Source organism: Populus euphratica, unplaced genomic scaffold (assembly GCF_000495115.2).
Source record: "Populus euphratica unplaced genomic scaffold, PopEup_1.0 scaffold237.1, whole genome shotgun sequence".
Classification (NCBI taxonomy): domain Eukaryota; kingdom Viridiplantae; phylum Streptophyta; class Magnoliopsida; order Malpighiales; family Salicaceae; genus Populus; species Populus euphratica.
The window spans coordinates 293,920-307,971 of NW_011500086.1; the positions used below are offsets into that span (position 1 = coordinate 293,920).

Consider the following 14,052-nt stretch of genomic DNA (forward strand, 5'->3'; position numbering starts at 1 on the left):
AGTCAAGCTCGTCTACATCTCGGGTCCATCCTGAATGCGATGCAGACGAGCCCAAACAGAGAAGAAAGAAACGGAAAACAAAAATGCAAGGAGTCTTCCCAGCTTGAAGTTTCCAGGGCAATAGAAAACAACACAGCCAATTAATTACAGAAAAGGTTAGGAAAAAAAAATGTGATAACAATCAAGCTACCTTTCATTATAGAAGACAATGACAATATTGAAAGCCCACAAAATGACAATAGAAAACAACAAAGCCAATTTTTGATTGGTGATCGTTTGAAATCACAAATCAAAACCCCACGGTAATGGAATATATAGTGAAAGATAGCTTTTGTTTGGTCCCATCACGCAGATAACAGTAAGATAATGGGTTTGTAACAAACCAAAATCATTAAAAACCGAGAAAGCTATAGCTATAGAAAAACGCCCAAGATATTTAATTTTTATTCCTCAAATATTCTTGATCAAATACCGTGCCAATAGCTTCTTGTAATGATAAATAAATGGGGTCAGATTGAGTCCACACAAAGATGATTTGAAACAGTGGGAAGCTGACAGCCAAGAAAAATATACGATCAAATTGATTTTAGAGGATAGGATGCTAAATTGGAATACGATGTTTGAGCTCGCTTTTTATTATCTAGCTCTTTGGTTGAAGGCCATCGATTTTAATTTCTTCTATACTGGGAATGACTTATTTAGAGGCTCTAATGGTATTTTGAAATGGTCAAACAAGTGATGATCGAGTGTTCTTCACTTTCATTTTTTATTATTTTCTTTTTCATTTTACAATTATTCTATATTATATACAATTAAACTCTATTTTTTCATCCAGGAACTTCCAAGATAGCTATAATTAGCCAACATAAACAAGTATAAACAATTGCCCACTGCATCATAAAGTCTCAGCTTACCCTTAAGCTTTGCCAAAAAAAAAAAAAAGTAGAATAGACCAGGTTCCTCTAAGCAAACTACATGTCACATATTCTTTAATGATTCATGTCAATCTATAAACAAAACGGTTTTGGGCGAATCGTTATAGGACAGCGATCTGAAAGACCTCTTTAGAGACCAGACAGCTTGTAGCTGCTGAAGCTCAACATCCAATGAAAGCTTGCAAAAGCTTTATCTGCTCATAGATCGTTCTCGAAATCAAGAATACCTCCTTCCAGTCAATGAAAATTCAATAAGATCACCAGAAGATATGAAAGTACTGAAAGCGCTCGATCCACTTCTATTAACCAAACCACTCCTCTGCGAAGTACTGAAACTTGTTTTGATGATTGTTGATTTAATACCAAGTTATAGTAAATAACTTGAGATTTTCTGGTATAAGAGAAGTTTTGTCAAAATTTTAGTAATTTTTTTTTTTGTTGTGGTTGTATATAAAAAGTTAAAATATATAGAAATTAAAATAGATTTTCTCATGACACCAACAGATATATTTGTTTGGAAAAAATTATTTTTCCACATATTTCTTTGTTATTTTGATAATTAAAATAAAAATATATAAAAATTCTCATTGTTAGAGAAAATATAAAACTATTCTTTGTAACTGATCTAACGATTTAAATTTTTAAATAAAAATAATACTTTGACACTAATGATTTAATTGAAGGTAAAAAAAATATATCTTTTCATTTAAAATTATAATTTTTTATTGATGGAATTCTTTTTTTTTAAGACAAAAATATATTTTCTTAAAGCATGATTTTTTAAATAAAAACTTACCAAAAATAAAAATAAAAAGTATGTGCCCTTCCAACCAGGGGCGGAATTAAAGGGGGACAAGAAAATATTTCAATTTGTTTTATTACCTAGTGTTTAAATATGGGAAGATGGAATGTTTTTTATTTTATTTTAAATAGATAGTAAATATATTTGCTAAAAATTATAGGATCACTTTAAAACTCCTATCTAAGTTGAAAGAAGAACATAAAGTTACCTTAACATAAAAGTTAAAAGATAGACATAAAAATACAAATAACAAGTGAAAAAGTTAAAGCAGATTAATAAACCTATTCATTAATTTATCTTTCATTAAACAAAACAAGGTAATTGATTATTGATATCCTAAATTTAAAATTTATTTTTGTTTTATTTTGAGATGTTTGTTAAGATTTTATGATGTGTTTTTTTTTTATTTATAATTATGCTATTTTTTTCTTAGATCTGCTAGTTTTACCATTTTTTTAATCCTTGTTATAGTGCTTTATTTTTCTAATTAATTTGATATATTTTATGGGTTTGTTTTTATTATGCTAAGATTTATTTTATGTTTTGTTTTTAGCAGAGTCATCAAAATTACCAGTTTTTTTTCTCACAATATATGTTTTGATTTTAGTTTGAATCATGAACAAAATAAAAAGAACTAATTTTTTTGGGAAAAAAAAGAAAAATATTAATAAGAACCAACTCTAATGTATAATGTTGAAATTATGGTTGAGTAGCCTCAATATGCTTCAATTTGCTAAGAACTTGCATTGACTAGTGAATCACCTACTACTAGAATCGACATCGCTTAAAAACACAGGGGCCTTAGGCCAGTATATATCGCTGCTTCAGAGATTTAGGGCAAGAGATCCATACCATGGAAGCTTAAGAGTGTCTTTCCACCATCCTTGTTTTGAACAGTTGCAACAAACTTTATCCAGTCTTGTGATGATCTCAGAAAAGGTTGGTCTGGCAACAGGTTCTCACTGCCGACATTCATCAATCAACCTACATGAAGATCAAGATGATTCCCAAAAAAATTAAGCTATCTCATTTCTATGAGCAAGACAACAGCGGGTCAAGCTCAAGTAGAGATTGAAAATTGGGTTTCTTATAGTATATACTGTCTGCATTTATCAATTTTTCACAAAATAATTGAAAATTAAATTAAAAAAAAGGATAATTATTGGAAATTACAAAGATAAATTTAAAAAAAATACATAATCAACGTAAGAAAAAATATTATGAGGGTGACGTTATTTTTTCCTTCGGTACAACCAAACCCTTACTTAATCTCTTGAATTAATGCACACTTTAGGATCATTTATTACTTTTAATTATTGTGTGCTGACTCTAACTTTCTTTGATATATACTCCTACCCTTAATTTTGGGAAGCTCCCAGCCGATATCACGGTGTGAGAACATTTAAGATATTTAATATTTATTTATCAAAATCTACTTGCCAAAAAAGCCATTATAATTCTCTAAATAAAAAAATAAGATAACCCTAGCAATGCTGCATATGAAAACAAAATAAAAAAAAAATCCTAGAATTATTATTAATTTTTTTAGAAAACCGTTTATCTTATTAATTAAACTAACAAAATGTAGAAAATCTAATAAACATGAGAGCGCTGAAAGTTTCTATAATTCCAGCATCCAAACAACACAATCCATCTTACTCTCTCTCCCTACCAAAGAAGAAAAAACAACTCTCCAACCGAACCGTAAGCCTCCACCGTCTCTATCACCTTGATTCTGGCCAAAGCTCCTCCACTTCGCCGTGACAAAACGACATCTTCTCCCCATTTTCTCGATTACAGCTTCATTTTTGTAATGACACCTTCTCTTCCTCAGTGACCAACACAGTAGCACCAATGACGACTAGTGTTCCTTGCACAACAGATGCAGGAGCATTGAGCATTGCAGCAACAGCTAAGCAGTGGTGAGAAAGTATAGATCTGGACAAAGAGGAATGAGAGAGGTGCAGACCAAAACTTTCAGGTGTCTGATCTCTCCTCTACAAGACAGTGACCATCAACACCATCATCGATTAACAAAGCATCGAGCGGCGTTTATGGCGGGTTGGTCCACACCCTAATCGTGGCAGTTCCCTGGCGCGTGCTTTCACGCGCCGCCAATGCCTCCTCGCTTGCCAGCATTGTCTCAGCCTCTTTCTATCCACCTCATCCAGTGTAGAACGCCGATCTCAAAACCTAAATAATTTTTTACATATTCTTGAATTTTATAGTCGCCGATAATCTTATGCGAGGATTTTTTTTTTTTTATCTGCGGAATCATTAATTTTATGATTGGGGGTGTTTAGTTAAGAAAAAAAATATATTCTCAAGTACTTTTCAACTAAATGTTAAAATAAAATAAATGGTAGGGTTATTTTTATATTCTAAAAACACATCAATCTATAAACTGATAAGTATAAATGTTAAAATAAAATAAATCTATAAACATATTCTGCTCATAGATCAATCTATAAATGTTAAAATAAAATAAATGGTATATTCTGCTCATAGATCGTTCTCGAAACCAAGATAGAGCACCTCCTTCTAGTTAATGGAAATTCAATAAGATCAGCAAAAGATATGAAAATACTAAAATTAAGCCGTTGCGGCCAGATTAAGTATGTTTTCCACATGTATGTAATACTCCTTTGAATGAGAACAGAGTCATTTACTGGTCATCCCTTATCCAATGATCCAATTCTTCAAATGCCTAGCCTCAAAGTTACGGCAAGTCAGTCATGTGTATTTTCAATTTATATACACTTTTGCAATAATATTTATATGCTTACTTGATTGAATTGTTATTATCTGGAGGTTGTCGACGGATAATAATATCCAGTTAATGGATGGATACAATAAGTAAACTTAAAGATTAAATAGGTAATATATTATCAAAATTAATAATCATCAAGTTAAATTATCTTTATCATCTCATCATTAATAACCAAACTAATACAAAGAGTCATTACAATCATTTGATGGATCTGATAACTTTACATGATTAGCTTCATCATCTTCTTCTAGCGTTCGATGTGGGGTGAGAAAAGGTTTAGGAGGCATTCGTAGGGATTCAACATCCGATTTCAGCATCTCTACAACTTTATGCATTGAGGGACGATCAATAGGTTTCAATTGTATGCACCACAATGCCACAATAATCATCTTTTTTTTTGTTTTTTCTTCATGTTCTATGGCATCTTCTTGTACTTCTATGTCCTTTCCTTCACTAACTTGGTCATAAACCCATGATGGAAAGTAAATTTGGCTTGAATGACTTGCCGATACATTCAAGTTCTTTCTTCTTCCTACCATTTCCATTAATAACATCCCGTAACTATAAACATCAGTTTTGTCAGAGACATGTCCAATATTCTTATAAAATAGTTCGGGAGCCATGTATCCTATTGTTCCTCTAGCAGCACTCAAGGACACAATGTTATTATTTGCTGGGTACAATTTGGCTAGTCCAAAATCTGAAATTTTCGGAACAAACTTGTCATTAAGAAGAATGTTGTGAGGCTTGATATCAAAATGTAAGATTTGCATATCACAACCTTGATGTAGATATTCAATGCCACGAGCTATTCCAAGAGAAATCTCATACATTTTCTCATTGCTTAGTGGGATGCTACCCTCCCTAGAAAAAATATACTTTTCAAGAGACCCATTAGGCATGAATTCGTATATAAGAGCACGTTTTGATCCCTCAACAGTGAAGCCTATAAGTTGCACGACATTGACATTGTGAATTCTTCCAATTGTGGCAACTTCGTTCATAAAATCTTGTCCGTTATCTTTTAACTTGTCCAATATTTTAACAACTGCAAAACGACCACTACGAAGCTTTCCTTTATACACTGAGCCAGAGCCTCCTTCACCCAACTTATCTTTAAATCCGTTGGTTATCTTCTTAATTTCTGAGTAAGTGTACCTTATCGGCATGAGATCATTATCATGACTTTGCAAGAATTTTTCAATGTCCTCGTACATGGATAAATGTTGTCTTCGCCATTTATAAATTAGGAAAGCTAGGAAACATGGAAGCCCACATGGAAATAGTAACACATGATATATCACTGTATAAAAACATTCGAAACATATCAAAACATTTTACAAATGCTTCAATGATTTTAGTAACAACTATACATGTGTGATTAATTTTTCATTCTAATTCTCTAATTTCAAAATCTGGTCCTCATGCCTCTCAACACTCTAATATATACCTCATGAAATTGAAAACAAAACAGTATCCATGCAAGTCTATGATATAAACAATAAAGGGAACCATAAAAGCTTTCATTTCAATATATAATCGATATTATGATGCTAGGCACTTAGAAAAACGGACAACATAAAAAAATCTAATTGTTTTTATATAATAAGATCATTGACTGAAAGAAAAAATATAAAAAAAGTTAATTTTCTATAGAAAAAGTAATTAAATACTTTCAAAGTACTCTGTGTTTGATTAGAACATTTTCCATCTAATGCTTTAAAATTATTGTTTATAATTGAAAACAAGAGTAGAAAGAATATTAGATACATTAATTTGATGCAAAAATAATATAAATTTAACCTAAAGTTAAAATTGAAATTGTAGGGAGTCATCATAAATATTTAAATTTCAACGACTTAATTTCTACAACTAAATAAATTTAATGAAAAGAAGTAGAAGCTACTGGATAATATATATTTATTGTTTCACAATAAGCTGATAAAAGCAAAGTAAAATACTTACCGATAAGGGCAAGTGTCACAGCGGGAAAGAATATGAGAAAGCGTAGTAAAATTGAAAGGGTGCTCATCCGGTTACAATAACCTGCCAAATAAATAAAAAATAAAAAATGATGAATGATTTACCCCTCATGTAGTTATTTGACTGTAAGGGAGAAAATGATTGAAAATCAATTCATTCAAATTAAAAGCATTGTAAATTATAAAATAAAGGTCATTTACGAAGAAAATGCGAAAAGTAAATGTATCGTTTTGAAGAACATGTAAGACCGTAACAGTCCTCACCTTCAAAAGAAAGGTCTCCCAGCGACCATACTTACCATGTATAAAGATTATTATATGTTTTGTAATATGTTATTTAAATAAAACTAAATCATACAATTTTTATTTTATTTTTAAAAGTTATATAAATTAAAAAATATATTATTTTTTTGAGCCCCCAGCAAATAATCCTAGTTATGCCCCTACTTCCAACTATTGTTTGTGACTAATGATTTCATGCATGACTTTCAAAAACATGATCAATAAAACCTTTGGAATAATTTTATATAATCTGTTTACCTGTCTAATTAACCTTTAATTTGACCTCCTCTTTAATTTGATAATTAAATTGATATATGCAATTATTGATCTAGCCAGCATGTTCATAAGTTTAAAAAGCTTAACCATTATTTCATTAATTTCTTCACCAATTAGATCATAATCTTCGCATCACTTGAGATCTTCACCAAGAAATTTTATAGGATTACTCTCTTTTCACTCTTTTCTTCTTCTCACTATCTTGGTGTGCATATAGGCTTGAATACATTGCCTATTTATAAACAAAAATGAGGGTATAATGATCATAAATTTAGAAGGAATATATATCTAACAACTCATCCTCCACTCATACTCCATCAATTATAATAATTCATCCTTCACTCATAGTTCACTAATTACAACTCATATCTCACTAAAATCTCGTCAGTTATGCTAACTAATTAAATAACTTTACAAGCATCAACTTCACTCTCATATTGGTTGCCATCACAAGACATTTGAATTATCAAATCAATTCCTTTGAATTACTCCTTGTCAATATGGTATTTTATTTCATCATTTAACACTAAAGAGACCTAAAACAAATAAATTTAAAAATTTAAAATTAAAAGTTTATTTTCAATTTTATTTATAAGATAATTTAATAAACTTTTTAATTAAAAATCCATATATCTCTAACTATCTTAAATAAAAGGATTCATAAGACTTTTACAATTATATTGGCAAATCATAATAATACTCTCATAAGTAGGAGACCACGAAATTAAAGTCTTTGGAAAAACTTTCGCTATATATATATATATTTTATACTTCAAAATAAAAGAATGATTGATTTGAAAAAATCAACAAAAAAACATTAAATTACAAAGTAAATATTTTATTTTCACAAAAAATTCATGAACAAATTATTATAAAATACTTTGTATATCATGTCCACATGTAATTATTCAAAAAATAAATTGTTAATATTATCATAAAAAATCTAATCATATTTGAAAATTATAGCATATATAATCGGGTACTTTTAAAATCTCTTCTTTATAATTCAATTAAAATCGAGATTTTTACAGTAATCTTTAAAAAATAATAATTAAAAAGAGGGGGGAAATGATGGCAGATAATTATCAAATACGGTAAAAGTCGAATAGTGAAGGTAAAGTTATTAATTGCCTGAACGTAATGTCTTGCCACGTTGAAGTATAAAATTGGGTGCCGTTGTTTTCACAATCAAATTCATATTTTTGGTAGCTAATTAATATTATGGATATTGCCACCAGAGCGCTTCAAGCACTGCAAGAATGGTTTGTGATATAGTTTTCTGGAAAGTATAATTATTTAGATTATTTTTCAATGATCCAATTCTTCAAATGCCTGCCTCAAAGTTACAGCAAGTCAGTCATGTGTATTTTCAATTTATATACACTTTTGCAATAATATCTATATGCTTACTTGATTGAATTGTTATTATCTGGAGGTTGTCAACGGATAAATAAAAAATAAAAAATAAAAAATGATGAATGATTTACCCCTCATGTAGTTATTTGACTGTAAGGGAGAAAATGATTGAAAATCAATTCATTCAAATTAAAAGCATTGTAAATTATAAAATAATAAAAATATATAAAATAAAGGTCATTTACGAAGAAAATGCGAAAAGTAAATGTATCGTTTCGAAGAACATGTAAGACCATAACAGTCCTCACCTTCAAAAGAAAGGTCTCCCAGCGACCATACGGCTGCATCTCAAGAAAAAAGAAAAGGTCAACTTATCATTTTAATTGAAGTGAAGAACATTTATTAAAATATAAAATAAACCCTTAACACATAAACGGAAACCAAGCAATATTGGAGCATTACAATATAAAATAAAGCAAATATTGTATGCATAATCATAATACAGTACTTGAGGTATGCTGAGAGAGAGAGAGAGAGAGTACGTACGGCATGGTTCTGTGTAATCGTTAAAGCAATAGTTGTTCTTCACGGTGGCTTCATCAAGGTTGCAGCGGTTCTCTTTGCCATAATCACAACAGAAAGAGAACCATGAAAGCTCGAACCCATATACCAAAATATCATGGACATCTGTATACGTCATATTTCTCATATTTTTTGGCACAGAATAAATCAAATTTATACGGCACAAGTCAGGTACATCGTTGATCTGCTCATCAACCATGACATAGGAATGACCTTCCATATCGACACAGCTGGGAGAAGAAATACTGCTAGACGAAGAAGAACTATATGCAGTACCACTGCCATTTTTGCAAGAAGAAGCATCCATAATATAATCTGGAGGATTCAGCATTTGATTCTTGCAACATAAAAAAGTTAACACAGAACTGTCTGGCCAATTTATCTTATAATAATAGGAGCGAAGCACTTCTTCTGTAAAAGAATGGTGAGGGATGGAGGAGCAATCATCCTTCTGAACAGCAGCATCCACAAGTCGAATTGTGAAGTCACTGTAATTAATTGCTTGGACATAATACTTTACCATATTCAAGTATAAAGTTGGACGTACGTTGTTTTCACAAGCAAGTTCAAAAAGCTTGTTGCCACAGCTCTGGGGATCGGTATTTAGTCGAAAAGGGTGGCTAATATTATGGATATTGCCACAAGAAGAAGGAGCGCAGTAATTGCTGGTCTTCATTCTAGCACTGCAACTATGGTGGGAGGATAGGATCACTAGAAAAGGGAGGGCTGCATATGCACCGAAGAGGTGCCTTGATACTCTACTGAACATTGAGAGAAAAACTTTCTTTGGGAAACCAAATAATGGCTTTGTTACCTTTTGCTCAAAAGATGTAAATAATGTCTTGGGAACAATACTCGTCGACAGGCTCGCATACCATCTCGGCCACAAATTGAAGTCTTCGAGTTATTAAATAGTCTACACTTACAAAGCCCATTCAATATTTTTGAAATTTCCGAAAAGAGGAGGCTTCCTTGAAGTTTCCAGTCAATGAGAGGGGAAAAAAAGGCAAGGAAAGAATGTGGTGCCATTCAATATTTAAATATTGAAGGGGTTACAATATGAAAACGATGCAAAACGACGTCGTTTTGCAAAACTCTATTGAAAACGACTACGTTTCTTTTTTTAAAGGGGTTACAATATGAACCGATGTCTTTAGCCTTGGAGAATGAAAATTCACAATATATATTTGGTTTTGTTAGGATCAATTTCACCCTCTATATTGGTTGCCATCACAAGACATTTGAATTATCAAATCAATTCCTTTGAATTACTCCTTGTCAATATCGTATCTTATTTAAAATTTATTTGACCATCAAACACTAAAGAGGCCTAAAACAAATAAATTTAAAAATTTAAAACTAAAAGTTTATTTACAATTTTATTTATATGATAATTAAATAAAAATTTTAATTAGAAAGCCATGTAAATAAAAGGATTCATAAAAATTTTACAATTATATTTGCAAATCGTAATAATACTCTCATAAGTAGGAGACAACGAAACCAAAGTCTTTGGAAAAACTTTCACCCAACCCTTAATTCTTAACAATATATATTATAATTATTAACTATATATATATATGGGTCCAATGACTTGTTACGAGATTGCGTCATAAAATTATAGATTTAACTACAATACTGGAAAAAAAAATTTGATTAAAAACAAAAACAAATCTATTTTTTCTACATAAATTTAAAATCTGAAATGCTTAGCTGATTTTTGGAAATATTATTTTTTTCATGAAATTTTTTAAATTTTTAATAATTGAGTATTTTAGGAATTTTTTATTTCTTAAAACTTTTAAAATTTTCATTTTGTTGAAAAATATTAATATATTATGTTGTTTTGAGAATAATACTTCTTGTTAGGTATTATGGTGTAAGGTATCTTTTAAAAATTCTTTTTGTTTGAAAATATATTAAAATAATATCATGTATCTATAATTTTAATGTTAGTGTTAGCTAAAATAAAAGAATAATTAATTTTTTAAAAAATATTACTATGTTATATAGTCTTGAAACTAGTTTTATTGACTACCTCTCCTAACAATTGCAATTTTTAGGAATGAAGTCGTGTTCTCACTCTTACGAGGACACACACAAATTGTATATAACCCATAAAGATGGAGAAAGCATCACTGATTTGAATAGAACCGGTTCCCTGTTGTCCAAATTGCTGACCTGAAGTATAACTGTGAGTGCTGAAGTTCTGGGCTGAGCCATTGCCATGACTGCCACGATATGAATTGTTGTGGTTGTTATGTCTCCAGCCCCTGCGAAAACAACCTCGTCTGCCAGTACTGAAACTAGAGTGATGTTGTACAAAGAACGCAGTTTGCTGCTACATTGGAGTTGGTAACAAGAGAGCTGTTACGGAAGGTTGGAGAGCAACTTTGTGGAAAAATTGATGTGTAAAAAGATTGCTATGAAAATCAGTGTAAGAGATGGGATTAGCCTTAGGAGACAAGCTGGTGATAAGATTCTTAAAGTCACCGTGTAACCTCCAAAATACATACAAGTTGAATTCTACTAATAAGATCGGTTTGCTAGCTGCAGCAAATTTATCAAACAAGGTCTTTGCCTTCTGCAAGTAAATGCTGACAAAATCATCATTCTAATGTAAATCTCAAAATGAACCATGAAGTTGCATAATCGGCGAATTAAAAGCAGAGGCAAGAATTGTTTCTAGCATTCTCCAGATATCATGGAAAGTTACAATCCACAACCAAATACATAACTTTACCATAATAATCTTTGACAATTCCATCAATTTAATCTTTTGTTCTTTTGTATTTGTAGATCAAACAATTTCAAAATGGAAGTGTACAATTTCAACTCACTGATTTATAGATCTAACGAATTCAACATGGAAGTGATGGTACTCATCTATTCTTATAATAGATGCAGAATAATGCATTCCGCGTGAAAAGGTAAGGTTAAGTCCTGTGTATATATAACTATTAAATAATTAAAGAAAGATCCATATTAAAGTTAATACATTTAAAACAAGATAATTAACTTTAGTTTATTTTTAAAATATTTAATATCACTAACTAATTAAGAAATTGAATTTTGATAAAGTTTTACATATAAAGCAGAAATTATCTACTTAGTTAATTTTAAATACTTTAAATTATTTTTATCTTTTAAATAAAATAAATATCAGCATGATATTGCAAAATAATCCTAAAACCCATGATCCAAAAGTTCAACTACTAATGCTAAAGTGAGGTTGCAACATTTTGTTTTGTGTATTTTTTGCTTCCACGTATAGTATTTGCGGTACCATATACAATTGAAGCAATTTTACAACAAATTTGCATAATCTTTAATGGAGGTTGCATTTATAAATTAATTTGGAATGGTGGTACCGTAATCATTAGGGTAGATTTACATCATATTATATATAGTATCGCTACACGATGTCAGGCGATAGCTCCACTCTTCTTTGTTTGTTTAACAAAAAGAATAAATATTTTTTTCCTTGATTTGGGAAAATAAAAATTTTATTGGAATCGTCGTCTAGTAATTTGAGGGAACTAGAAATCTAAAATTAAACACCGATCCTAGAGATTCAGGTACTGGATTAGTTATAATTAAGGAAAGGTAGACACCACCCTTAAAACATCCTTTTAGAGAAAGGTTACCCTTACTTATGTTTTTTTTATTTGATTCAAATGCTATTATATTTTTTAGCTTATTTGCAAATTTTTTAAGATGGTTAACGTCGATCCCTAAAAATAGGAGACGTGTTAAAAATGACATCAGTCCCTAAGACTAGGAGACTTTGTCTAAAATGTCGATGTTTGTCCCTAAAACGGAGAGTTGCGTCTGATTTACGAAAACAAATAATAATGGACATAATCCATATTTGGTATTTAAATTTTTAACATCGGTCCTTTTCTGTAAATAAAAGAGACGTGTCGACAAATAATATTTATTTTATAAAACAAAATTATTTTGATATTGTTAAGAAATGGGTATATCCATATTTGAGAATCGGGTTTTGACCCATGAATAGTGATATGATAAAATCGGTGTTGGACTCGCGTCGTTATTTATTTTAAATTTATTTTTGTTTTTTTACATGCAAAAAAAATTTACAAGTATTTATATATAAAAATATCAAAAATACCATAAACAATTACCTGAGTGCCACTGTATAGGTAAAAGACTGAAATACCCTCGGATTTATCGAAAATTTACGAAAATGACACTGGCGGCGTGTGTGCCTCATGCACGACCACTGTTGGAGGCGGTGAAATTTTCCAGCGAGCTTCCAGCTAACAGCTGGTTGATTCTGATAAATCTGAGGGCGAGGATTTTGATGGTGGTGGTCTCGACGGCTGTTGGTGGCTGATGAGGGAGAATCGTCGACTTGAAGCTCCGGTTGGCCGATTTTGTCGCGGCCCTTTTCTGGCTAGATTTGGCGGTGAAAACGCGTAAAATAACCAGGGTTTTGCTTTAGAGGAGGTGATGCACCTTTCTGTGGTGGTTTGGCAGCTTAAAACGACCAGACATGGAAGATCGGAGGAGAGAGAGAATCGCCGGCGAGAGGAGAGAGGAGAGGGGGGCTCTAAGATTGTGCTACGGTGCGAACACACTCATGGTGCACCGGTGCGTCTGAAGCCTATGAACCGTTGGATCGCGAATGAATAGATCATGCGGCTGTGATTGGCTTGATCTGCAAGTTGATCGAACGGTTCAGATGGTTTAAGCTTTATTCTGGTGTGGCGCAGTGTACCGAGGTTTGGTACACTTGATGACGTGACACAACAGGATCGAAGGAAAGATTATTTTAAAGGCTTAGATGGATTTGAGTTTTAATCTGGTGTGGTAAAGCCTATTGTATCCTAAAAAATCAAAGGCCCAGATTTAAACACTATTAGATCTAACGGTTAGGATATTTTTGGTATTTTTCAAATTGTTTTAAAAAGAAATCAATATCTTACTCGCGTGAAGAAAAAGTAGAAAATAGGTGAAAAGTATCAAATACTAATACAAATAGTAATTGCTCGGATTCAGATTTCTCTTCTTTTTTTTTTTTTTTTTTTTTTTTCTTTTTTT

At 31.2% G+C, this 14,052-nt stretch overlaps 1 protein-coding gene and 1 long non-coding RNA gene across 4 annotated transcripts in view; one reads left to right on the forward strand and one right to left on the reverse strand.

The window, feature by feature from the left end:
• Positions 1 to 4,519: 4,519 nt before the first annotated feature.
• LOC105108983 (probable receptor-like protein kinase At1g67000) overlaps positions 4,520 to 14,052 on the reverse strand; it is a 36,153-nt gene continuing 26,620 nt past the window's right edge. For 2 of the 3 annotated variants that reach the window (XM_011003526.1, XM_011003528.1), the window contains one exon: positions 4,520 to 5,810. In XM_011003526.1, coding sequence (XP_011001828.1) covers positions 4,684 to 5,810 — 1,127 coding nt within the window. In that variant the 3' untranslated portion in view covers positions 4,520 to 4,683. Of the gene's footprint in view, positions 5,811 to 6,472; positions 6,554 to 8,711; positions 8,745 to 8,949; positions 10,018 to 14,052 lie in introns of those variants that run through there. The other variant, XM_011003527.1, reaches the window with a different exon arrangement.
• LOC105108982 (uncharacterized) lies at positions 8,755 to 9,073 on the forward strand. Its single transcript, XR_839149.1, has 2 exons — positions 8,755 to 8,887; positions 8,941 to 9,073. It is a non-coding gene; the product is annotated as an uncharacterized LOC105108982 (long non-coding RNA).